The sequence below is a fragment of the Neopelma chrysocephalum genome, unplaced genomic scaffold (assembly GCF_003984885.1).
Source record: "Neopelma chrysocephalum unplaced genomic scaffold, ASM398488v2 Primary Assembly neopelma1_43, whole genome shotgun sequence".
In the NCBI taxonomy this organism is placed as follows: Eukaryota; Metazoa; Chordata; class Aves; order Passeriformes; family Pipridae; genus Neopelma; species Neopelma chrysocephalum.
Genome location: NW_020897702.1, coordinates 18,878,283 through 18,905,699, shown reverse-complemented (window position 1 = coordinate 18,905,699; position 27,417 = coordinate 18,878,283). Strand labels below are relative to the sequence as shown.

The following is a 27,417-nucleotide window of genomic DNA, read 5'->3' as shown; positions in this document are numbered from 1 at the left end:
TCTCAATTTTCTACTGGTTGGAGAACTCAAAAAGTTTCTGTTTTCTTGAAACACTCGGATTAAATTTTAAAACTTCAAAGTGTTTGGAAAGATGCTAATTTTTATTGTTGTCCTAAAAAACTATCACAAATTTTCTCAATATTTTTTTTATCAGCTCTAGTCCATCTGTTGTCAAAGTATATCTCACTAGCTGTATGCAGCCTCAATTCTTCCCCTGGTTTTTGAAGTGCCAAAATCCTCTGCAACAAAAAATTTCCCTCCACAACTGTGTTTCTCGTGTTTCTCCTAAGGGATGGGAGTAAAATGAACTGGACTTGCACTCGAGTGGTATTGATTAAGAAAACATCGTGTGACAAATTTTCTCTTATCCTTTGTTAACATATAATTGATTAATTAACTGAAATAGGTTAGATAAATCTATATTTTAGATTTTAATATTTGCTAGATATTTTTTTCTACTTCTGAAGATCTTCTCATGGGTGTAAGAAGAATAACTTCTTGTCCTTGACCTCATATTCCTTTACAGTTCCTTTCTCTTTCGGTCAAAATGGGTATAATACCACCCTTTATGACTGTTATTGCTGAAATAGACCTTTTCATGTGTCACATTACAATTAAGCATTTGTGTAATCAGGTCTGGTATGGACTCTAACAGACCTTTCAGCAGAATTGTGTATGATTCTATATCAACCAGTGTGGGGGTAGGTGTTCTGCTTTCTATAATGTTTTCTATCACAATACTTCACATTTGTTAATACTCTTATCTTTAGATTGTCCCAGTGCAGTAGAGCATTACTCTTTTCTGTTCAAGAGCGAGCAGCTGGCTTGCAAAGAGTAATTAATCTCATGCAGAAGAATTTTAGTAGAATTAAAGATCTGCTGTCTGCTGTCCTCTCTTTGCTTTGCTTGAGCAACAGAAATGTGGTGAGTCAGTTTGAAAAGCAAGGAGTCGTCTTCCTTGTCTCTGTCCATAGAAAGCAAGAATTGCAGGCAATCCTGGATAAAGACTTCTTGTCTTCCTATCATACTTAGAAGTAGAACATCTTATATTTGGAGAAATTAAGTACATCCTTTTCCTTCATATTTCTTCTCTTCTTCTTTTTATCAGAAATACATTGCTTTGTTAAACCTGTGTTCAGCACCTGAAGTGTTCAGCAATGTTGTCCCTAACAATTTGCCTCTGAAATGATTTAACTTCCCAAGTGATATTGAACTGTTGAACTGTAGGATCTCTTCCCATGAGCTGCAAGGATCACAACCTAGAAAAGCTGAGGACAGGGATAAAGAGCAAGAACTGAAATGAAAACTGGCAGAAACCATTATCTGTTGCACTGGTTCTGCACATGTGAGTTGTTCTCTTACAAGCATTAAAAAGACAAGCAGGAGCCTCTGGAGGGGAGGGACTGCTCATCTCGGGTATGATCCAGCCAACTGCAGAATATGGCTGGAGACAGTCCCAGCTAAGAGTGAGGAACTGCTTCTTTGGTAGAGGCTTGGGAGAGGGAGAAAAGGCAGTCCAGCCTCTGAGCTGTCTAAGAACCATGTGCATGGTGTGCATATGGACTCTGCTGCCATTCAGAAATGTGCTGCTGAGTGGGCTCAACCTACACAGGTATACGTGTGTCTGCCTGTAAGGAGATGGTGACATGAGGTTAGTTTATAGCTATCCTGTTAGACCTCATCACTTGTGGTTCTTTATTGTTTCATAATTCAGTGCAACCCAGCTTCATGTGCATGAGAGTTTTCTGGAACGCTTGGACAAGGACAAGGGCTAGGTACACTCACCTCAAACTGTTAAATGATGCTGGGTCAAAGGAGTCCATGTGATTCACTGATACAGTGCTTATAACTTGCAGTGATTCTGCTTAAACTGACTTTTTAATTTTGCTCTTGGGGCTGATAAAGCAAAAGTGAGATTTAAGGATGTCTTTGAAAGAAAAGACAGCTTGTCATCAGCAAGGAATAAAATAATGTTTAAGATAGGATGATGTACATTCCTAGGCTTGTGCTTGCAACTGTTTTGGGGGGTTCTTTTGTGATTAGCAATGAGATGAACAGCTCATTAAAGGCTGCCTCACTTGCTGTTCCTAAAAAAAAGATCATATGGAAAGTGTATATCTCAGTGGTCCTTGTGGATCGGTAAATGGATGTTACCAGTCCTGTTTCTCCCTGGATCTGGGCAGGAGTGCTGTGACTGGCATTGGACTGAGTTATAGAGAATGCATGCCACCTCTGCCTGGCTTTGGCCATGGCAAACCTAGTGGCCACATGCTGGGGTGGAGGAGATTTTGGGCTCCCAGTCAGTGTGCAGATTCTTTGATTTCTCCTGTATGTATGTTACCAAGTCACTTTGTGGCTTAACTTTACCCCTTTCTGAAATAAAGATAAGAGTTCACCATCACACAGAGTTATTTATTAGTACAAAGAAAAAAAATGTGCCTGAATACTACAGGATGGGAGGAATATACACAGAGCTCTAAGTGTTTCCACACTGAATTCAGTTTTGTTCAGGATTATATTTGGCAAGTCCCTTGCAAAATGTACTGATGACACACATAAGCACTGCTTGCAGTCTGTAGTTTCTTCTCTTTTTCCATCCCCAAGGATAAATTTTGTAGTTTATATTATTTCCCGTGGGAGTACTTGCCATGCAAATGCATAACTGTGCTACATACACTGTGCTGTGATTTGATACGAGTCTGAGCAGCGTAATGGCACATCTGAGGATTTTATACACAGTTTTGATTGTGATATCTTAACATAGCAGGAAGAAATGTAAAAATTTCTATCAGAAAGGTGAGGTAGGAAGCAATTTGTGCTGAATTAGGGACAAATAAGGAATAAAGTGGCATTTTTCAAATTTTTATTTATTTTTTTAAGGCTGCTAATGGTTGTTATATTACTGCTGTGACTCGCTGGAGTTTCCTATGCACCAGCAGAAACTAGAGTGGAAAATCAATTTTTAAAATCAAAATTAAGTACTGTAATTAGGTTTTTCTCCATTCCAAGACTTAACAAATAAAAGAGGAAAAAGAACTGCCTAAATTTAAAACATTGTCTGTTATGCCATTATACTGTAAAGTGTTAGAATATATCCCTGTGTGCAGAGATGTGCTGAGTCTCAGTGTTTAGCATAGCACTTATTTCATTTCCATTTCCTGTCCTTTCACAGTTAAAGCTCTATTTCATGCAGTTGTGTAGCACACCATCTCATCCTCTCGTCTCTTGACCTGTTGCACCACAGATAGCAGGCTGAGTGCCATCTACCCTATCAAATAACAGAAGAGTAGAAAAATAGCAGTGATACTTGCATGGCAGAGTGCAGGCACACAATGTTTGGGGCCTCACACTTTAGGGAAATCCACAGGAGAAAATGCTTGCATTTAATTTCTTTACTGCATTGAAGTCCTGTGACATTGTGTATGAAATTCTTCATGCTCTCTGCTAGAAGACAGTTCTGCCATGCATCAGGAAAGGTGACAGAGGAGATGTATGTATGCATGCAGTATCTTCTGTTTTAAGGGGAAATTAGACCTGCGGCAAACTTGTAATGTCACATCTGGGTTTCTGAAAGCATAATTTCTAAAGAGAAAAGATTTGGCACAAGAAATATTAAGGGAGTAGAAAAATTTAAATTGGAAGAGAAGAGCATGAACCTCTGTCATCCTTAATATGCAGCACTTCATTTTCACTTTTTTTTGTCCATTTTTATCCCATCTTTCTTCATCTTCTGCTTCTTTTTTTTTCCTCCAGTTCCCTTCTCTGCAACATTTCTTTGTCAGGATAAGTGACTGTTCTCAGAATCATTGCACTGTATTCCTGCCATTGACTTAAGGTGTTCCAAGGAAGCCTTTAGCTTTTAAGCAAGCCAGGTTTCATCTTTAAAATTCAGGGAGAAGTGGTGAAATTTTAAAATTTTTGTTATAAAAAAAAATCTTTTATGAAACATCATAACTGGTAGAGAATATCACAAGTAGAAATTTACATACTTGGCACTGATGAGACCACACCTCAAATCCTGTGTTCCGTTTTGGGTCCCTAACAAGAAAGACATTGGAGTGCTGGAGCATGTCCAGAGAAGGGGAATGGAGAAGGGGAAGGGTCTGGAGCCCAAGTCTGATGAGGGAGCTGTGTTTGTTTTACCTGAAGAAAAGGAGTTTCAGGGGAACCTTATCGCTCTCTACAGCTACCTGAAAGGAGGTTGTAGCCAGTGGGGACCTCAAGTTGCACCAGGGGATGTCTGGTTGAACATTAGGAAAAAAATTCTTCATGGAAACCATTGTCAAGCATTGGAACAGGCTGCTCAAGGAAGTGGTTGAGTCACCGTCCCTGGAGGCAGTTACGACTCATGTAGATGTGGTGCATGTGGACATGGTTTAGAAGGATTGAGCAGTGCTGGATTAATGGTTGGACTCAATAATCTTTTCCACCTCAATGATTATATTCTATGATAAGCTTTCACCTGTATTGTATCTATAACAGAGTGGGTTCTGCACTGGCCAGAAGAGAAGTCTGAACACCTTTTGGTGGTGCTGACTAGGGTAACCACCCTTTTTGTAAGAATGGCTATGTGTTTCCTGTAAAAATACTAGCTGTTGCATTAGGAGGAGGAACATTAGTCCATTTGCCTTTGTTTAGAGGAAAGAATGAAAAATAGGTCCTTAAAAAAACATTGGGACTTCCATCTACTTGAACTACTGTAAGGTCTGAGTGCCTAAAATTTACATCTTCTGCATGGAATAGCAGACATTTAGGTTCCTGTCTTTCTTAGTATTCTGGTCATTAAATAGTATGTCTTGGCATCGTGCAACCGTGTAAGGTAATTAATTGTGCTGGGTATGGGAAATGGTTGCTTGTACAGTCAGTCAAATCAATATCTGTTTTTGCCTAGTAGTAATAAAAACAAAGCTAGATACCTTAGTTTCTCATCACCAGCTCTGTTCCTGTACCCACAACTGTGCTGAGTGTTAAAAAATAAACCTCGAAGCAAAGTGATTGTTTTATATCTTAAGTATTTCATTTTTAGCTTGTTCCATCTCCTGTCCATTTCAGTGGAAACAGAGTTCTGCAAGCCCTGAATGACTAATTTCCATCCGTCTTCCCATTTTTACAAGGAAGACATTATTTATGACTGAACGTATTTGTATTTTAAATGGCCCTGTCATCACGTTTTATGACTACTGTGTGTATATATTCAGACAGAGGTAGGAGAGAAACAGAATCTACAGCTAACATCTATCTTCACCACAGGTGTGTGAGGGGGTGGTTGACTCCCCACATGTGTGCTGTGAGAAGTTATCCCTTAACAAGAGAAAATTAATACCCTGTCTAAAGCTAAGCCGCACTTCTTCCCATGTGCTGCTGAAGTGAAACCGCAATATTAAAATTGAAAAAGGAGGCAAACTGTCAGAAATACTGGTGATGCTCAGTGCATACAAACGGTTGGCAAGGTGTTGGAAACAACCATCTGTTTCAGTACTGAGCATCAACTGCTGTTGCTTGCGATGTTGGGGAGCCATGTCATAAAAATAATAGGATTCAACAACGTAGTGGCTTTGTGCTTATACCTGTGTGTCCACTTGTGGTAACACCAATTCTTCTCATAGAGGCACAAGAATTTGGCATTTAATGTATAGTTTAGATGTGGTTTGGTTTACTGAAAACCACCCATTCGTCTGCAGAAAGAAGCTCCTTGTAAAATCTGCTCTTAACTGATTATCTCCTGTCTGTGATAATATTGTTGCTCAGTGGCATGCATCTCTCTGTCCTTGTAATGTAGCACTTCAGTGAGCAAGCTAAAGTATATATTACTCCTGTGAGCAGACAGCAGCTGGGAGTTCCAATTCTTCTAAAGTAGCTCTGCTTGTAGCACTTCTGTAAAGTGCAACCTTCATTATGGTTACACTAAAATATTCATAATCATAAAATCCCTCAGTATGAGTACAGACCTGATAAACCTGCTATTGGCAATCTATGGCAAACTGCTGTGTGATGGACCTGTAAGGAAATGGCTCATAGTCTGGACATTGCTGTACTTGGGGGTTTGGATAGATCTGCAAATGCATGCAAATAGTTAAATTAGTTAAATTAGGTATTTGGCGAGATTTATTCTTTCTGATCTAACATTTTCAGTGGGTGGAGAAAATTACCTCCCTATTGCTTTGTCATTATTTCTTAAATGAACAATGTATTCTATTTTTTTCTTTTAAGTGGGATGAATTGTGGCTTTTTATTACTCCCTATTTTTCCTGAATAAATAGTTCAGTAAAGCTGCTAATGTTGATGCTAAAAGTCATAAAAATGAGGTTTTATTGTTTAATGAGTGTTTCCTTCAATTTTCTCACCTTCTGAATATACATAACACTATATAAATAGTTGCTTGGGAGAATGTACCCTTTTTTGGTTGTAGTGCAATGATTTCAAATCATACTTATTCTCTTCATAAAAACATGGGAGCAGAGTGGGAGAAGTGTTCTACTGTTTATGCATATAATATGTAAGATTTTTTTCCCGTTCCTTTAACATTTATAGTGCTGTTTAAGTTGTGTAATGATGTTGCTTCTTCTTCTCTGTACTTTTTTTCCCATGATTTTCCTTACAGTGATATCCCAGCTAGAAACAAGATCTCTCTATTCTTCCTAATTTTTTCCGGCCATCTTTCTACCCTCTAATCTTCCCTTCCCATGATATGACACTCTGTTATCTCACAAGTGTGAATAATGTTGTGAGGCTGCTCCATGGCATAATAAAGGTTTTCTCACCTTGGAGAATCCATCTTACTATCAGCCTAGAGTTCAGAAAGTTGGAGTGGTGTTATGGAGAGGTAGCAATCATACTCCAGATGAGACATGATTTTACTGTATCTTGTGGTCTTAAAACTTTCTGACTGCCAGGACTAACTAAATATCTGAACTGGAAGTAGTTGGAAACTATTTTCTTCCCAGAAAAATCACCAGTTACCAAATATTTTTAGAAGTTTTTAGATGTCAAGAAAAACCAAACATACACCTTGGAGTTACCTTGGCAAAGAACTCTCACTATCTAACAATTTCAATTTAGTTAACCAACTCGCCATTTTAAAATGTGTTGAGGAGTTCTTTGAACTCTTTATAATCTTAACAGAATTGAGCAGTATGTGCCTTAAGGTTCAAAGCTTGGGCAATGCCATCCAGCTACAATAACTTGGATGTTCTATGCAAGTTATAAGTGGGAGTGGAATATTTTCCCTTTTGATTTCATGTACCCTGGAGGAAATAGTTTCAGCCATTCTCTGAAAATCCTGGGTAGAGGAAAAGTGTTTCCTTGGACCCAAGAGCCCCATACTAAATCGCTATGACTGTATTTCCTTTGCTGTGCATCTATTAATTTTGGTTTGCTCTTTACCACAGAACAGTAGAGCAGAAATTATTCTTGCATGTGTGCACCCCAAATCCAGTCCTGCGCACAGGACAGCAGTGGTTCTCCCACATGTCGGTATCTCCAGTTGTAGATGGGAGGGCATTGGGCAGGATTTGTCCTATAATACAAGTACTATAGAATACAATACATAGCTGTAAACCCTGTAAGTTTACAGCTTTGATACTGCATCTGACTGGGTGGAACATCTGGTTAGTCATATATCTGGAGGCAAAAGAGTATGTTTCTGCTTATTGTTTAGAAATTATAACTGAAGAGAAGCGCAGGGGTTAAAGCTGAAGTACGTGACAAAAGGAAAACAATAGATTGCTGTTTTGCTGCAAAAATTGGTGTTCAAAGGTACTTCTCCACTCCTAATGCAGAATAGCTTGCAATTAAAGGAAGAGGGAAAAGCATGCTTAGGTAGGACAGAAGTTTGAAATTTGAAAAAAAAAACTATCAGGTTTCTATTTCATGAAGCCGTTATCAAAGAAAAAGAGAAGCCCTTGACTGAGTCTTAAATCCTTCAGCAAAGCATGTATGACATCAGCAAGTGAAGTGAGCAGCTATGATGCCTGTCTGTTGTGAACTGAAACTAGGTAACAAAAATACCTCTGAATAGATCCCAAACCACGAGAACAAAGTAAAATCAATTTTCCTTTCATATCTTTATTGCACTGAAACACAAAAAACCCCACCTGTTCCTTCACCTTAACAGTTAATACACATTTCTATTTTTGGCACTTCTGTTCCCCTTTGCTTTCCTGCAGTTCTGTGTATCTCATATTTGAACTGCTGCTGCTTCTGTTGCATGCTGGCAAATCAAAGAGAACCAAAGAGTTAAATTTCAGAACAGGAGAAGAGGAGGTGAGCTGTCTGCTACAGTAGTTTACTGCAGCTTCCTTTCATACTGACACATATGTAGTTTGTGGTGACAGTGCTAAAGAACTGCAGACAGGCACTTAGCAGACTGGATGTGAGCTGGATGCAAAGATGCCTCACCCTGGACTTCCTGCTGGCAGTATGTAAATACACCTGCAGACTGGCCACACTGGGTGGTTTGTTTTTTTTTTTCAGAAGGCAGCATGAGAGGACCTAACAAAGCAACAGAATAGTTGAGACCTTAACCAGCATTAGATCTGTATCTCAGTTGTGGGGGAAGTTTTTTTGGTTTTGGTTTTTTGGCTTGGATTTTTTTTTTTGTGTGTGTGCTGCATATTCAGACTGAAATCTTCATCACTAAAATGTTTGCCTCTATCTGGTATGCCAAGAAGCTGGGACGCAGGTTTGTGCATAACGCCAGGAAAGCAAAAGCAGAGAAGGTACGTTCCTAGTGGGAATATAAAGCCTTATGTCTCATGCAAGCTGCCTGCTAGCATCCCGTCGTGTGCCTGCTTAGCTTTTATAAATACCATGAAAAACGACATAGTGCTTTTCCTGATTTCATGCAAGAGTCCTTCGATACTTTGCATATTATTAAATACCTAGGAGAAGATCCTTTCAAAAGTCTTTCTGCCCTCTTTTATTTGTTTTGTTTTTGGTTTTTTTTCCCCCAAGATAAACAACTGTACATCTGGTATGTCGTGTGTTAAAGGAGCACTCCAGTGAACTTGTTGCTGTGCTGCATTATTTTTACTAGTACCACATTACGCTCTTAAACAACCGTTGATTGTTTGCTGCTTGTATATTTTTTTCTAGTGTGGGACCAATGAGGATGTAATAACATGTTAAGCATTTATAATGTTTGGGAATTTTGTTTCATGGTACTTGTTGAACCTGTGCTTCAGCATGAATCCTTTTTATTTAAAAATATATAGGTATGTAAAACTGGTCAGTACTATCTTTCAGTATTTTTCTCCTCATAAAATTGAACTGTGTTTAACCAGATGTTTTCTGGAAGTCTTTGCAGGTAAGATTCTTCTTTCTCCATGAGCAAAACTTAAGTAGTTTCAGAATTTGAAGTAATAATAATTAGGGGATATCAAGACAATTGCCTTATGTTCTACGTATAGAAAGCATTTAGTTAGTAGACCTGCATTCCATTTTCATCTACATTAACATACAAACCATTTTCAAAATGGGACTAATTCCACTTTTATAAACTCAGCTTTAGATTGGGGGGAAAAAACCCTTCAATATAATGTGATAAAGTTACCTCATTAGTCTGGTAATGATGTCGTCCTCTTTTTTTGCTGTCTTTGATGTAGTCAAAGACTTTCTAAATGGGTTGCTTTATTATTTCTTTGATATGTTTTATCCTATGTAATACAGCCACCAATCCACTAAGTAGCTATGCTCTGCCTGAATTCCTCTGTAACTGGAAAAGCTCTTCACCTACAGAGAATTATTATCAAAAATATATTTTATTTGTGGTTGGGGAAGAGAGAATGGGGATAGATTTGGGGTTTTTTGCAAAATATTCCTAGTGGTTAAAAAGGTACTCTGAGGTAATTTTGAATTTAAATATGCAAGTCATTGGGAAGTTATTTGAATAATAGTCATTTAAATATTTCACATAATATATATAGCAGGAAATAGAAATGCAGATATCTATACATGGGAATGTCAAACTTTCTTTGTCATTAATCGTATTTCCATAAAGAGGGCATCTTGTAAACTCTCCTGCTGTCTGCATGTTGCTATGGGAGGAAAAAAAGTTGCAGCCTGGATCTTCGTTAGTCCTGAGGGGCTCCCTTCAGAGGAATCTTTGCTCTCAGGCTTCCTCCAAGATGACAGAGGCAGGATGAGTGGACACATTCCACTCCTGACACAGTGGGGCTCACTCAGCAGCTTTAAAAACAGATTTAGTATGCATTGCTCAAAGTGTGTATGGTCAAAGATTTTTCCAATAACCTTGAAAATCTTCATTAAGCAGTACCAGAGTGAAAATGTTTCATCTCTATGTAGTCTTGTTACACTGACTAAAAGAATGCTTTAAAAATTTTATCTCTTTCTCCTTGTCTTAAGGTATTTGAAATATTTCTGTATAATCCTATTATAATGCTACTTGTTCAGCTCTATAGGACTTTCAAAATAACCAAGACAACTCAGGTCCATGCTATTTAAGCTTTCAAGCCATATGTCACAATTTTCAGACAAAAGCTTTTTTTGATCATTGCTTGAGCATGATAATAGCATATTTGTATGGGAATTTTATTTTTGTCAGAAGACAGTATGTATGCAAGAAACACCTTGTAAAATGTTTATTTATTGTCTTATATCAAAAATAAAATTTCTTTCTTGGAGAAGAAGCAGCCCACAAGTAGGGCTCACTTTAAATTTTTTATTTTTTTCCACAAATCAAGGGTGTACTTCAGCAAAGGCAGAAAATCACATTCTTAGCAGAATGCTATTTCAATAAGTGCCATTGATGAATGGAAGCTGATCAACACTGACATCTTCAGTACAATACATTGGTAACAGAAGAACACAGATAGAAAATAGGTCTATCAAAAAGTAAATTAAAATAACATTTAACTGCATGCCCTGTTTTATTTTTGTCTGTTATTCATATTATGGTTGAATAATCAAATTATTCTGCAGTTTTACCTTTTTTTTTTTCCCAGGAAGAATAATTAGGGTTTTTTCCATGTGCATGATTTGAATTAAATATTGTTTTCCTTCTGTGCTTTTGGAGGTAGTAACATACAGCAAAAATTTCTAATAGCATACATGTGCAAAAAGATTTTCTTGGAGTTAAGATCTGGATAGTGGGGATTAGAAGACCATGGCTCCATAAGAGAATTTTCTATTATGCTTTACTTCTTTGAATGAGTACAAGTCTAGAATTTTTAAGGGGTATTTCTAAGAAACAGAAATTTTGCATGAGTCTATTTGTTTTCTTAGGATGAGGAGGAAAGTGGGGAGGGTCACATGACAGAAGAGGGTTATGACATGGACTGATGTGCGAACACATACATATGCACAACCTGACAGTGTAGACCCTCAAAATGTCAGAACTTTGGACCTGAATTGTGCAGAGAGAGGACTTGAACTTGGATCTCTCAGGTGTCTATTTAGGAAGCAGAGTTTCCAAGGTGACAAGTGGTGCCAGGGGGTGCACACAAAGGCAAGGGAAGGAAGGTGTCCCTGCCCATGGCAGGAGAGAGGGGTGGAACTAGATGATCTTTTAAGTTCCCTCCCAACCCAAACTGTACTATGGTTATATAGTGACTGGGGAAGTCCTTGGTGGGAAGAGCTAAGGTGGCATTAATGTGACAGCATGGTGCTCCCCTATGCATGCTCTGCATCTACATGAGGATGTCTGGTTGTGGTGATATGGGTGGGCTTGGCCCCCAGTGTCTCCAGAGCTCCCCATCTTTTTCAAAGCTGGAGTTTCCTCCCCTATCCCTCCCACCTCACCATACCTTTCCACTCCTCATCTGATTGCCATCTGAATATGGCAATCTCTACTCTGGGAAAGCTGCCAAACAAATTGCCCCAAAATGAGTGGGACCTGCTTGTTCTTGGTACCTTGCGACTGCAGCCTTGCAGCTGAGGACTAGGAGCTCTCAGGAGCCAAGGCTTGGCCTGTGCTTGAGAAGTGATCTTGAGCCTTGTGGAAAGGGAAAGGATAAAGGGTACTAGTAAGCAGCAAAGAGTTGGGAGACCAAAGGGAGGAGGTGTTTGGTTTTTTTTTCCACTAAGATCTGTGATAGCTCCTGGGCTTTTTTTCTGATTTCCCTAACCAGTACCTGCTGTTGAGTGCAGCACTGCAGCTCCTGCCCTGCCCTTACAGTACATGCTTCCCCTTCAGCCTGACATCTCCTTGGAGGGGTTGTGGTTAGATGAGTGGTTGTGGTTAGACCCTGTGGAAAGGCACTATCTCTTTGACACTCACATACAACTGAAGAACTTCAGTGTTCCAAGCCAGGTTGGAAGGCCCTCTGAGCAACCTGGTAGAGTGGAAGGTGTCTCTGCCTGTGGCAGGGGGGTTGGAATGACATGATCTTTAAGGTCCTTTCCAACTTGAGCCATTCTAGGATTCTAGCATTGTATGACTTCCTATCAGGTATTAGGCTTCTAAAAACCAGACATGAATTCTCACAGTTAGAATTTTTATCTGGAGAGTAAAGAAGACATCAAGGAGAAAAGGATGACAGGCAGCCATACGTGTGTTAATCATGTCTTTGGAGTTGAGTAGTGTGCACCAGTATTTTTATTTGAGTGATATTTTTATGATATATTAAAAACCCTTATTTTAATTCAGAACTGGAGAAAAATATTTTGAAAAACCTTAAAATTTGAAAAGTTGAACTCCTTTTTTCCAATCATTCCTGGCTAAATCTTCCTGTAAGTAGAATGGGATAATGGCTATTAATTGCTCTTTATGTTCTTGTTTTGCCATGGAAATCTTAAGCATGTTTCTTATACTTTATTGTTTTTATTAGTATATATCCTAAACTCCTTAAAATATATATTACACTTTTTATCTACAAATTCTATCTCAGTTTGGTTGTCTTGGCTTGGTTGTTAGTGTTGCTCTTGCCCTCAAGTAGTGAGATATTTAGTGCACAGGGAATGTTGTCACTAATATTGCCCAAAACCAACTGAACTCCTTTTAAGTCAGCTTTGCTCTTACCTTTTTTATTAAAGTTATTAAACCGCTTTGAGTTTGTCACATGAAAGGATTATTGTTATGAGAGTAAACGTAATCACTTGAACATTGGAACTAAAATAACTTAAGGCAAAGATTGATGTCTTGAATTTTTCTCATTAAACCACAATCAAGCAGAAATCAAGAGATGTTAACTGCATGTGGTTATGCTACAGAAATAAGTATTCTAAATGATTGGAAGAGGTACAGAAAAGTAACTGAGCAATTAATCATGTTGGTCTGAGAGAATGAGCTAAAGAAGTGTGAAAAAAGTTTCTGGTAATGCTTCACTCTGTTGATAGAATTTGGCTTTCAAGGGTCAATATCAAAAGTAGGGAAGGACTTGCCAAAGTCACCAAATCATTTAATTTCAAAGGGGAAGTTCAGTACTCGATTTTTTGTGCTTGTTCCGACATGGAATGTATTTCAACCATGAGACCCAAATTATAAACACTGTAGGATTAGTCATGTTGGTAGGTTTTTACATCTGAAGACAACAGTCACGTACAAAGGAGGTAGATTGTAGATTATTTTGGGGTAGCAAAACAACAGGGTCCACGTGAAGTGCTTAAATGAGTTAACTTTCACTATTCTGTAACAGAATAACATTTTTAGAATTCTCTTTCTAGCTTTTACAAACCAAATTTCTCCCAAGATGTTATCAGTTTTAAGAACTGATGTCCTGTATTTGAAAATATATAACATTTACCGCATAAGGTTCAGTTTACCATTTCAATTTAACTCATTTATTAGTTTAATGATTCAAGACAGAAGCAATTTAACTTTAAAAAATAGGTGTATGTGTAATGATACAATTAGAATGTAGTTTCCGTACTACCAATTGTAAATAAAAATAAAGATAGATAGTCATATTCACAAACTGGACAGTATAATTTTAAGTGAGTAGTTTTAAAAGTACTGTAGTGAAGACTAGATAAGTAGAACATAGACCAGCAAACAGTTTTTCATTCTGTGAGCCTGGCTTTAGAGTTGTTTTGGGTATATCAAGTATCCTTGGCAGACTGTCAGCCTACAATGAAATATTTGCAAAAAAAACCCAGGAAAATTTGCCTTAAGAAGTTAACAAAACTGTCATGTATAACAAAAAGAAATTGTCTATAAATGTAGGCATATTTAATCATTTTTACAAAATTGTCCTGGCAATAACAATTAACTCTTCATATCAAGATGACATTGATAACTAGATCATTCTCATATCTGTATTTTAGCACAGCTAACTGCAGAGTGGGCTGTTCTAGGCTATGTATTCTTGTTTCATTTTTACTTTGTTTACTAGTAGCTACCCAGCAATCTAATTTGAAAGAGATAAGAAGTTCAATTGAAACTGTAATTACTCACAACATAGAATAGGAACTCTGGGATTAAAAAACCATAAAACATAATACCAGATAAATACATTTTTCCTTACTTTTTTTTTTACACATATATATATAATTCCAAAGAAGACAAACTCTCTCTTTCAATATTTGTATGTCTACCTTAGATTTCTTAAGTACTCTCTTTCAAACCAAAGCTTACCAAGTTATTTACAGTCCACTGGGGTTGTGATGAAATGATAAAACTTGCAGGTCTAGTTATAGCCTTGGCTAAAGGGGAAGTGACTGCTTGTCTAAGGGACATCTCATGTAGCTGCCATATGCTATAAGGGCAATGGGCAGTTTATTTGTATTTGGGCAATGGAGGGCCCTCATTGACCGGGTTCAATGGGAATACAAAAGAGAGTCACTTATTTGCAGAATTACCTGTTCAAGCAAGTGCTGGAGTTATCTCAGACCCCTGGAGGAATCTTTTCAAATGGACTTTCTAAGTGGTCTATTTTACAGTTATGGAGAGATCTTATCTTTTCACATATAACTGTGTGAAGAAAAATATGCAAGTGTTCCTGTATCCAGAGCTCATTGTGTCTTTTGCTTTAGCACAGCTCAGTTGGAATTCTAAGATATTTTCTTTTATTGTCATTTAATCCAGAAACATATATCTACTCAAGTCTTTTTTTTCCTCTTCTTTTCTTTGCAGTTGGTTATAATCCCATATGCACTACGATTAATATATAACAGGAGGAATAAGCTGCCTAAGTAGAGATTTATTTTAACTCACAGCCACCTCACAATCACCATAGTAGTAATAGTAAATAAATTCCACTAACCTTGAAAAAATGTGAGAATGATGTTTTAAAATAAGATACAGAACAGCAGTAAACTCCTGAAGTTAATCTTTTGACATTCTTAAATTTGAAATAATCTTCTTTTTTTATCTGTAATCTTTTTATTTCTTTCATCTGTGAAGGATTTTGCTCTTGTTTTGCTCTCCCATTGCATCTGCACAGGCCCAGCACCTACCTGTAGCAACTAATGAGCCATAAGGGGCACTTTTGTTTAAATTAGTTGGGGTTTTCTTTCATTAAAGAAATATCTGTTAACCAGATATAGGTGAGCTCTTTGAAAAGAGCAGAATATCTTCTCTCTTTCTTTCCAATTCAATCTAAGAGGACTCTAATCTTAGCTGGCTGCTGTGCCTTGGTGATGCCTCTTCCCTTTCCCCCACGCATTATTCTGGCATGTATTTGCCTGTCAGGTACAACAGAGCCTTTCATTCCTGACCCATAGAGTTCTGTAGCATGTCACTGAAAACAGTTTTTACTTGCTGATTTAGCCAGGGTTGTGATCATCTTAGAAACAGGTTAAGTAACTTTTTGAGTTAATTTTCATCTTGTTGTCTTCAAAACAAAACCAGGATGGACAGGAACGTTCAGAAAACAACCGCCACAGTGACAGTTGCATTAATTGCTGCTTTGAGTGTTCATGCTGTGACTCAAATGGAATCAGATTGGACCTGGCTCTAATGAATACGTGTGTTTAATATCATTGGTTACAAGCTAAGATGCTTTTTCAAAGAAAAAATTATATTTTCTTTTTCCTGTTTTCATTCAATATCAATAAATAATTTATCATTTCTCCCTTTTTTTTATTTTTTAAAGAGAAAAAGTAGTATAACTACTGTATTTGTATTTCGGTCTACATTGTATATCATGTTCTGTTAAATCCCAGTGTGTAGCATTGTGAATATGATATTTAACTCATAAGGTACTCATTATTTTATTGGAATAGTTTTATTTCTTTGCATTTATATACAGTGTTCAAGTATATTGTAGAAATGGCTGCATATGCAATTCAAAACGGCTCATAATAAAATAGTTGTTTGGTTTGCATTCTGAACTGCATTTGGCATCACTTGCTGTGTTTGCAAATAGAGATCAGTTTAAAACACTGACAAGAAACACTCTGTTCTTTGGCATTAGAGTCTCTGGGGGAAACTGAGATGAAAATTCTCACACTAGTTCCTAAGATAAATTATCAAATAATTCTCTACAAGTTTTTAATATCCTATAAGGACCATTACACCTGGTACATATGTAACTTACTCTCACTTTAAAGTACTGTGCCAAATGTGTATGTTAACAGCTTTAGTAAAATTTAGAATCATTGTCATGTCATATGATTCTCAAGACAGTTTATTTTAAATGAGGCATATTTTTCTATGGTGAAAAAGAATGTCTCTGCCATACACCACTTAAAATGTTGGTCCATATCAGGGAAAGCTAATATATGTTAACAGTTTCAGATGAACAACTGGAAAGAACCAAGGGATTAGCTAGTATGTGCAATCTGAGAGGTTTTATCATCAGGAAGGAGGCCTCAGTACAATGTGAAGCATTCGCAAATTGTTCTAAAGTCTGAAGCTTTCTTTTTCACGGCAGCTTACATATACCTCAGAAAACAGCAAAACAAGGTTCCTCACATTTCCACCACTCCCACCTTTGCAAGTCTGTTCAGGAATTACATTGTTTAGACACAGAGAAAGTGTGTCCAGGTACATAGCTGGCACAACTCAGCTCTTCTGAGATGAACAGTGATGATACTAACACTATGCTGAGTGACTCATTATGTTCAGCTGTCCTATTAGTTAACCAATTAATCTTAGCCAGTATGAACTACTTCAAGGCTATCACATGCCTTTTGCGAAGCTCAACATTGCAATAACTTTGTCATTATTAAATTGGATTTGGATTTCAAGAACAAAATTTGCATGAAAACTTTTATTTCAATCCTAGACAGAGATTTTTTCATTTTGCTTCAGTCTGTCTTCCATTAAGTTCTTCCATATTTCATGCAGCGATGTTTAAACTGAACATGGATTGATTAATACCAGTGATATCACTAATCTTCCGTTTAAAAAGTTTACCTTGCAGGTTCCTTTGGGAAGCAAGGTATCATTAGAATGCTGTAGTGTAATGAGTGACATGCTACTAAGTATACACTTTATTCTGTTTAGAGGCTTGAATAGCTATAGTATGCAATTTTGTAAATCTATGACATATTCTTTAGCCTTGAGACATAAGGAAGATGTATAAATATTGTTTACTTATACTCTAAATGTAATATTTTTATACTCTAAATATAATATTCTTTTCCTGTTAGCTGATGCATTGTGTGTATGTAGCTGTGGTTTTCTTAGCTAACAATTTTTTTTAAGATTTTAGGCAAATTATTTTTGAAAAGTCTGTCATGTATTCTTATAAGGTAGCAAAAGGTCAGGATATTCTATATTATTAATAAAATTAGCATGATGGTTAATTATCAGTTTGCTGTTTTGAAATAGATTTTCAAGATTAGGTGAAAGCGATCCTCTTGCTACCCTTTATTTTCAGGATTACACTTATAGCCTGATGATTGCTTTGCTTAGTGTAATATTCTATTGAACAGACATTTCTCCTGAAATGGGACACACCATTATAATTCTTCCTCCAGCCTATCTAGCTTTGCTCTCTCTATTCTTTACATTCATCACTGTTCATAAGGGTAAAAAACATCCCCAAATTCCTCTTCTGAGGGCCAAGTTATCTGAGGGAGACAACAGGAAGGAATAGTTTAAAAAAGAAAAAAAAAAAAGAGAAAGAACTACTCATTCTCCATCTTGCTACGCAGTTAACAAAATCTGAAACAATCTGCTACATTTATTGAATATCTGTTTTAGACAGCTCACCTTAATTAGACATGATCCATGCCAACATTAGTTGTTCAGGTTCAACACTGGAGGGGATATATTTATCTTGAGATGGCTTTGCAAAAGGTCTGTGTTCAATCTCCTAAAGTGGAAATATATATATATATGTATAAAAATTTTTATATGTATAAATCTGGATGCATAAATGCAAATGAATTTTAAAAATGTACCTGGGATGTTTTGAAAACTGAATGTAAAACAAAGAATTGCTAGGTATTCAGAAGAACGTTAAAATACCATTATTCTAATTAGAGATGGTACTGTTAGCAAGGAAAGCATTGAAGCAAGACTACATTGCAAATGTAGTGCCTCAAAGTGCGTTGTGTTTTCAATTAATTTAATATGCTAGTTAAAAATCATTTATGTTGAAACTACAGGAGGGAACAGACCTATTAGTAAACAGCAGACTGGATAGCCAAGTACATGATTCTTCACTTAACTGGTAGGGGAAAACCCCACAAAAAGGAGCAAGTTTCCTACCATTTGTTTTAGAATTTTACCACTACTGCCCACAATAAGATTCCTACTGTTTAAAAGATTGCTTAATTCCAACAGAACACCTTCAGCTTTACTACCATTTGTAATTAAATATTTAGTTGTGTAGTAAATTAAGCATGTCATGATCCCTGAAAAGTGGTTCTCCGTTTACTGCTGCATAAATGTTTTACAAGGTGCTGTATTGTTTCTAGTAAATTAATAATGAAGATTTAGATTTTAACTGATTAATATTCTAATTCACTGTTTAGGAGGAATCTAATTTAGGACTGGAAACAAAATTGAGGTAAACATCTTTGGCAGTGATCTCAATTCCCTAACAAAGTCACCAAGTGATAAGAAAAAAACAAATCATGGTAAAAGAAATTAAGAGATTGGAACTTCCAGGACAAGTAGCTCTTTCTTGTGAAAACTGAAAATGTTCTCTAAACTGCAGTGTACTTGGACTTGACTTCTCTTGTCATATCAAATCATCAGTACAAATTTTATACAGGAAAATTTCCAGGAATTTGTAAGATAAAGAAAAGCGAATTTGGCATAAGCAAAGAACTACCCAAACTACCTAGAATAAAGTAAGCTTTGGTGGGACTGTAGAAATATTGTAGTACTCTCTAGAATATTGCTTCTATTTTTGATGGCCATAGAACAACAACAAAAAACACGTTAGGCAATGTTCAAAAGTCGAATGAGCTAGGTAAGTCATTGTGAAGTGGGATGAGAAAAATTCTTCATAGGAAGATTAGGGTCATGAATACCTGTGCTGTTGCAATCAGATGTGAAAATATGGAAATGAGCAGGCTATTGAAAACCGTCCATTCTAAAAACTAGTTGAAGAGGCTGAGGCTGATCAAGTGTAACATCAAAGTCAGGTACAGTGGGCAGAAGAAGGAAAATTGGTTATCAGAAGCAGCTAATAAGGAGAGATGCCTCACATCTTGCTCTTCCTTCTACAACTAGAGGGCCTGAAGGTTGGGCTTGTGCAGTTACAGGATCTGAGAGCCTCCTGTTTTATGTCTTCTCTAATGCAGTTTGCATTGAACAGATCTGGTTTTGCTGTATGAAGCATATCTTCACTTAAAGCTCTGACTTGAGTCCCTGTAATTAGAGTCAACACTTCATAGCTTCATCTGGTTGCCACCTGATGTTGAGATGAAATTCTTCTCCAAGAACAATTGGCAGTGAGGGTGCAGATTTTTCTTCTTCTATTTAGCATTTTTAATCTTTACTTTTCCAAGACATTTTCTGTCAGTAGTCCACTTGTGTCAGTTGTCTTTTCTTGCTTTTAGGAAGTAGAAGTCTATTCCGAGAACCAAAATACTTAGGTTTAATTTGGGATGTATATAGGCAACATTATGGTTTGTGTTTTGGAAGATTCCTCTGGGTTCATTCAACAGTCCTTTTCAGCCATTCTTCTATTATGAAGTAATTTAAAGTCAAAATTTGGTTCTTTCACAAATTTTCTGATAAGAATGACTTAAGTAGAAACACCATGGTTTATCAAGGATCAGAACCTGTCCTGCTGTGTTTCTTTGTACAAATAAGTCATATTTGTTGAGTGGAGAGAAGATTATTTTAATTGACATAATTAACTTTTCTAGTGATTATCTTAGGCTTTAAAATGCATTTTACTCTTTCCCAATTACGACTTTTTCTCTGATAGAGTTATACATGCTGGGTATAATGAAGGTAGTTTTGGAAGGACTTAATGTATATAATTGGAAACTCAGATGAGGAAGTCTTCTATCAGCAGGAGGGTAGGAGAGCTGGGTTGTATAATTGAAGTACAGTGTAATGGGATTACCTACAAATTTTAAACATTGCTTTCATTAAGGAAAATAATAAGCATATTTATTAAATATAGTCTCTGCTTGGGACAATATTTGCTATTACGAAAAAGCTTTTGTAATTAAGCTTGGGTCTAAAAGTGTATTGAAAACACTACATCAGTTTCTAGAAAATGGTTTTGTGCATAAAATTTTACTGAAATAGAAAGAGCTTTCACAGCAGAGGCAGTTAGCCAGATATTAGTGCAGCTCACATCTAGCATTGACTGTAAATTTTTCTATGTGCTTTCAGTTTAGTCAAGGTCGAAGCAAAGAAAAGTCATAGCCAAATATGCTTAAACATTTATCTTTTTATGAAAGCTTTAAATCAGTCTACTGTTTTTCATGGTTACACTTAGTGGAAATAAAGGCTAGATTTTTTTCTAAGGGTATTTTCTTACTGAAGCTACACAAATATGATGTTTTAGGAATTATGGGATGGGTGACTATGCCCCAAATTTTGCAGACTGCTACATAAAATTCTCCTAGGAGTTCTTCATGCCCTTAAATGTGCATCTATGACAATCTCCGTAATAGTAGGAAGTATTTTCAAACCATTTAGAGCATTTTAAATGTGACTGCTGTGTTGGTACTTGGGATATAATATGGTGGTCCCTGTGGATGTGCTTTACTTTCTTTTCATTGTCACTTTCCAGGATTTCTCTTCAGAAAAAACCTTAAATTAAAGTGTGTAACCGCTTTCCTTAATCAAAGCCTATATTGAAAGGAACTGCATTCAACAAATGTTGGAAACCCTAGATTACTTTTAGGAGTTCTTCTACGGTGGTGCCTACCGCACATTATTCATAGGGCAATAACACATTTCTTTATCTAAAGGATATCTATGGATTTGGATTTGCCTATACTGTGAGTATGTATCTTAGATTTAAAATTTCTTCTATCATACTGTCCATATATAAAAATGCTGCTTCTGTTAATTTACAGAAAGAAAGTTGACAAGGCTTCGTTAGTGTACATTAAAGCTAAATGGATAATGAAATGCTAAACCAGAAAGAAAAAGAGAAAAAAATTAGTTCTGAAAGTTCTGATATACTGCTGTTGCAATTGAATTCTTTTTCCTTTGAAAAAGGTGAATGTGTGCAGGAAAGGACAAAAAGATAGAAACTGCAGAATAGCAATATGGATGAGGTTGGAAGGGATGCCTAGAGATCTCCAGTCAGCGTTTTAATATCTCCAAGGATGGAGACTTCACAACCTATCTGGGCAACCTCTTCCAGCGTTTGAATAGCCTCACAGTAAAAATGCCTTCTTATATTTAAGGGAAATTTCCTGTATTTCGCTTTGTGCCCATTGCCTCCTGTCCTGTCAGCAAAAGCTACTGAGAATACTGTGCCTTTCCTCCTCCTCTGAGGATGTCTTCCTTGCTCCAGAGCTTCCCATCATTTTCAGTGTCCTGGGATTTCTGAAGGCCAGTGTGAAGACCAAAGAGTGAGGTGAGAAAGGTATTGACTCCCTCAGCCATTATTGTGTCCACTATCACCGTGACCCCTGCCCCATTAAGAAGTGTCCCCACATTTTCCCTTCTCCACCTCTTGCTCCTGAACTGCCCTTTCACGTTCCTTGCCAGATTTAGCTCTGAATGTCCTATGGATTTCCTAACCCCATCCCTGCATACTCAGTGTCTCTATATAATCCCCAGGTCCCTCTTCTCTACTCTTGTATGCTTCTTTTTTTATAGCTGAGTTTTGTTGGGAGCTCCTTTTTTATCCATACAGGCCCCCTGCTATCTCGCTTAACCTCCTCTTATTGAGATAGATAATTCTTGAGCTTGGGGAGATGATCTTTGAAAAATAACCAACCTCCCTGGACCCTTGTTCTATCCAGGATTTTATCTCATCGTACTCTTTCAAGTAGATCTCAGGAAAAAACTAGTCATAGGTTTGGCTTGTACCTGGTGCTCATTTTCAAATATTTTATTGCTAGAGGATATTCAGGTCCAGTCTCCAGAATCTTTTGCCACACTGAGAACTGACAGAATGATGCCAACTCATATAAATCTGTACAAGTTGTTCTTGAGGGAATGTATAAAAATGGAAAATCTAATCTTGCATACTAGGTAAAAATGTCAACCTTTAATCACAGCTCTACCTGTGTCTTCTCAGATGCAGATTTTTTTTCTTTTTTTCTTTTTTCTTTGTGTTTCATTTTTTTTTCTCTTTTTTTCATTACTGCCATGGATGATTATACCTCATTTAAGGAAAAATTGTTTGGAAGCAGGAGGTGAAGAATTCCAAGAAAATAATGTTGTCTTATGTTCTTGAAAGAGAAGTTATAGGACATCAAGAAAGAGGGAAAGATAAGATCTGGAATACATGGTTTACCACTACCTCAGTTTTAACTGTCCTAGCTGCCTTTGCCTCAGGATTGTCTCTTTGACAAGACCTCTCACAAAGAGCCTTGCCTTCATATTTGTAACTTAAGAACAATTAACACTACATTCCCCTCCCTTTTCCCAAGTGGAAGGTTGTTTAATATTTTCTATCCCAGCTTTCAGCAAGTTCTCCATTATCTTGTGCTTGCTAGTGACATTCCTATGCATCTTTTAAAAGTTTCTTTTACTGTCCTGACCCTTTCCTTCCTTTCATTATCCTCACATAAATTTGGCCAGTAAGACCACATGGTAAAACTGTCCTATTTTTCCTTTTGTATTCAGATTCTGATTCTGGCAAAAGAGTGAAGGAGCTTTTTTTTCTCTATTGAAAAGTGTGGAAATGTTCAAGCCCATATTTTAATGAGAAAAAAATGCAATTTTGATTATGGCAAAATTAATGAATTGGCTTTTTTTTTCTTTTTTGACACAGGTTAAAAATAAGTTGTAAAGAAAATATAATGTTGTTGATGCTGGGTTGCAACAGAATTAATGAGGGCAATAGTTCCCTAGGTATTTATCTTTTCTGCTTTAGTCATGATGTTGAATGTCCAAAAACTTTTTATGAAATCCAGTGTCTTAGAAAAAAGACCACGAAGATGGCTTGCAGCTGCTTGACTGAAGTTTGTTCACCCTCCTTCCTTCCATTCTTGCTAATGAAACTCTCTATTCTGACAGTTCACTGGCCCTGATTGAAACACTACACCCTCTCCCCAAAATAATAATAATTAAAAAAACCCCACAGATTTTATAATATTTTTCAACCCATTAGCCCAATTTCTGGGGTCAGATTCTGACTCTACTAGGAGTCTTAGAGACCACTTATTACAGCTGTTTTAGTTATCTCCAACTGGAAGATATTATTTCATGTAAAAGGCTGAAGTGGATGACTTCTGGCTTTCTAGTGTAGGCAACAGTTTCCAGCAGGCTGCTGAGTCTGAGGAGTTTGAATGGGTCATGTGAAGAAAAATGAGATGTTTTCAGTAATCAGGGTGAGACAATCCATTCACTGACAAAATATTTTTTTCTAAAAATCTCATATATCAAAGATGACGAAGAGCTGGAATTGAATGAAACACTGACAAGATAGGAAAGATAAGAATGCAGAATCAAACTCACTTGACTGATTATTTCCTTGGATGTGGGGTTTGTTTTCTAAATTTTCCTTCCTCAGTATGAAAAAACATAATGTTCAGGGGTGTATTGTACAGCTGTCAATTGGCCAGATAGTCTCCCCTGTTTTGGAAGCATGTTTAGACAGTGCAAACAGATAGTTTTTGGTGTCTGTGAGAGCTGAATTAAAATGAATAAAGTAAAAGCCAGAAGTTAGCAATGGGAAAATGGAGATTATCTTTGGAATCATGCCAGCTAAATGCAATTAAATAGATTAGGAACTAAGAAGAAGACACAAGAAGTTCACTATAGATGGCAGCTCAAAGAACAGGAAAGGGCAAAATATAACCAGGGGAGATTATACAGAAAAGAGCGAGAAAGAGCAGGAATGCTGGAGCATGAATAAACCACAGGAGTAGCAAAGGCATGTAGTCACTAAGGGAAACTGGAAATCCGTAAGGTAGGAGAGAAATGCATGAAAATGTTTCTGAGAATAAAGATTCTGTGTAAATGTCCTTATATTTCTAATGTAGGAGGTTTTTAGTAACCTGACAAAGTGAAATTAGCGAAATGAAAGAACCTGGGAAGAGCCATGTTGGATGTGTCTGAGGGGAAAGTGAGATGCTGAGAATGCACAGCAGGATGCTGGGTTTTGGGGCTGATACATACAATTTCAAATAAAGGACTAGTCAATTCTTATATTAAATTTCTTTCCTAATTTTTTTTATTATGACATTAGTTATAACTTTTAAATTACTTATTAATACTTGTTTTCCCAGATATTTAAAATACATCTAAAGAAAAACTTGTAATCCTAAGGAAAAAAAAATATACATTTCAGTAATTTTCATGAGTTACGGACAACATAATTACATGATTAAATAATACTTCATCATATGTGACAGAATCAGAAACTCCAGTGAGTGAAAGACACTTTTCAATAGTTATATAACCTTGTGATTGTTTCCCTTTCCCCTTGATTTTCTGAGTAGATTTAAGTGCTTTTGACTACTTTTGCTCATCATTTAATGGAACAAATGTAGTAGAGAGGCTCAGTGATCTTGCTATGAATCCAGAATACAAACCTTGATCTGAGTCTATGCCAAAAAAATTCACCCGGTTTACTGAAATGCTTCTGGGTCTCTCTTCATTTAGGCTGGGCTATTAAAGGACAAAAAAGAACATTGCAAAGATATCCCAGTGCCTACTTCTGGCAATAGATTCTGGCCTTCCGTGGTCACAAGAGATTGGGGAAAGATCTTTGTTAGTTATTTTACAGATTATTTGTCACTAGAGATAGTGATTTTAAAAAAGCAGCTATGCTTTGAACTTGACCATTTACCAGATTAGCAAAGCGCTTGCTAAGCAAAGTTACGATGATTGTAAATTGTCATGTGCTTCAACTACTTCCACATTCTGATTTGCAAGTATCTTCAACAAACCACTTTTCCATTAAAAAAATATCCTGGTAAATGTTTTTATTATGTATTATTAGGGTTTTTTCTTTAATATTTCACAAGTAATTTATTGAGGCTACTGCTCTGTTATTGGAAGCATCATCAAGAGTACCATGCTGTAGTTGCTGTGAGAATCTGTGATTCACAAAAATCATGTTTCATTTTGGGTTGGAACAAAACCAAATATTTGAAAAACTGTCTCTTGACAGATGGGATTATTCTGGAGCCAGCTGTATTGAGTAGCAGGATGCCACGCAAGTAAGTAGGTGAATGGTGCATGGTAATGCAGGTCTGCAAGTGGAGTCAGCTGATGAGGACAAATCAGTCAGACCCAATCTGGTGTGCTGCTAGCTTGAGACTCCCAGGCTCCAGCAGTACCTGTTTGCTGACAAGACTTCCTCTTCTGTGCACAACATAAAAAGTAAGAAGTTATTTCTAAAGGAAAACTTTGACAGCTAGATAATATCAGTATGTAAGTCCATATCCTAAAAAGCAAAGGTTGTGGAATTTTTCAGTTGTGTTCCACAATTGATAAACCATGTTTCTGAGTTGTTATCTGGAATATATAGGATGTTGACTGCCTATTGATATTTTCTTACAGAGTGATTTATCACTGTTTAAGAAAAGAATAGGATAGACTACTTTGGTTGGAAGGGACCTGCATAGATTATCTGGTCAAACTGCCTGACAAATAAAGGGCTGACCAAAAGTTAAAACATATTGTTAAGGGCATTGTGCAAATGCCCCTTAAACACTGACAGGCTTGGGCCATCAATTACCTCTCTAGGAGGCCTGTTCCAGTGTTTGACCACCCCCTCAGCAAAGAAACACTTCCTCATGTCCAGTCTGAACCTTCCCCAGGGCAGCTTTGAACAATTCCCACACATCTTGTTACTGGATAGCAGGGAGAAGATATTTGCAATAACAGTTTGATCATCCCACCCAGACATCCAATTCTGATTTTATGGGACTGGGGCAATAACATTGTAACCTCAGCTGATATCTTTAAAACTGAATAAATATCTTGAGTGTCTGATTTTTAGGGTATTATCCTGAAATGCTGAAGTATTGAGTTTCCAGAAAGACAGATCCTTTGATGTCATTTACCAGATACTTTGCATCAGACTTAGGAGCTGTACTCTGATGTGAAAAGAAAAGTGGTATGAGATGTTACAACTTTTTTTTGTTTGAGCTCTTGTATGATGACAATCAGAAATATAAACACTGGAAAATCTTACTCTAGTAGTGCTTTGTGCATCTTTATGCATCTTTCTTTCTGATAGTTGTCATGTGCTTTACACCATGGTGCAGAGTAAGTTTTCACTGAATTAGAGATTTACTGAGCTGTCCCAGGCTTCCTGTGTTTTTTGTCTTGCCAGTGTGCCTCGATTCCTTCTGGGGTTTTTTTATTATTATTATTTGTTTGTTTGTTTGTGAGGTTTTTTGTTCTTAAAACCACAGTTCATACTACAAATAGCAGAAGTTTTCTCTTTGCAGATAATGGAAGGATCTTTAGTAGTCTTGACACGCACTAAAATGTGGGAAGATGAATAGTACTGTCTTATGATTAATCAAGATTCAATAAGAAGACTTGGCATGAGGCTGTTTTCCATAATTGCTAATAAGAGGAACACCAAATAATAATTCTTAGATTAATAGTCTTATACAGTTAAATTGTGAGAAAAACTTAAGTTTGTTTAATTGATAGGATAATACTTCAAATATGGTAAAGATAGTTACCATTGGATGGCTCTCTTTAATGCGTGCGGGTATATTTTTCATATAGTAATGTACAGAGATAAAAATAAATCCATGACATGAATCATTCATCACTCATCATTTTATTTGCACTGCGACCATTTAAAATTTCTCTTTGCAGATCAGATAATAGCCTATTAGTTAGTAATTTAGGATGACTTCTGTCCTGAATGATCAAAATTTCACATAAAAGTTTAAGACTTCTTTTTTGTCAATATGAATGTTGCCATCTCCTAGATAACAAGAACTGAAATAAATGGGACTCAACATAGTTCTTATTTAAAAAATCCAAATCTAAAGTTGTTT

The 27,417-nt window shown here is 36.7% G+C and overlaps 1 protein-coding gene across 16 annotated transcripts in view; it reads left to right on the top strand.

The window, feature by feature from the left end:
* The window catches only part of DLG2 (discs large MAGUK scaffold protein 2), a 1,039,246-nt gene that overhangs the window by 499,835 nt on the left and 511,994 nt on the right, over positions 1–27,417 (top strand). Inside the window, exon 1 of one of the 16 annotated variants that reach the window (XM_027677527.1) lies at positions 8,305–8,717. The exons of the other annotated variants lie outside the window; for them this stretch is intronic. Coding sequence (XP_027533328.1) covers positions 8,640–8,717 — 78 coding nt within the window. The 5' untranslated portion in view covers positions 8,305–8,639. Of the gene's footprint in view, positions 1–8,304; positions 8,718–27,417 lie in introns of those variants that run through there. 16 annotated transcript variants of the gene reach the window in all.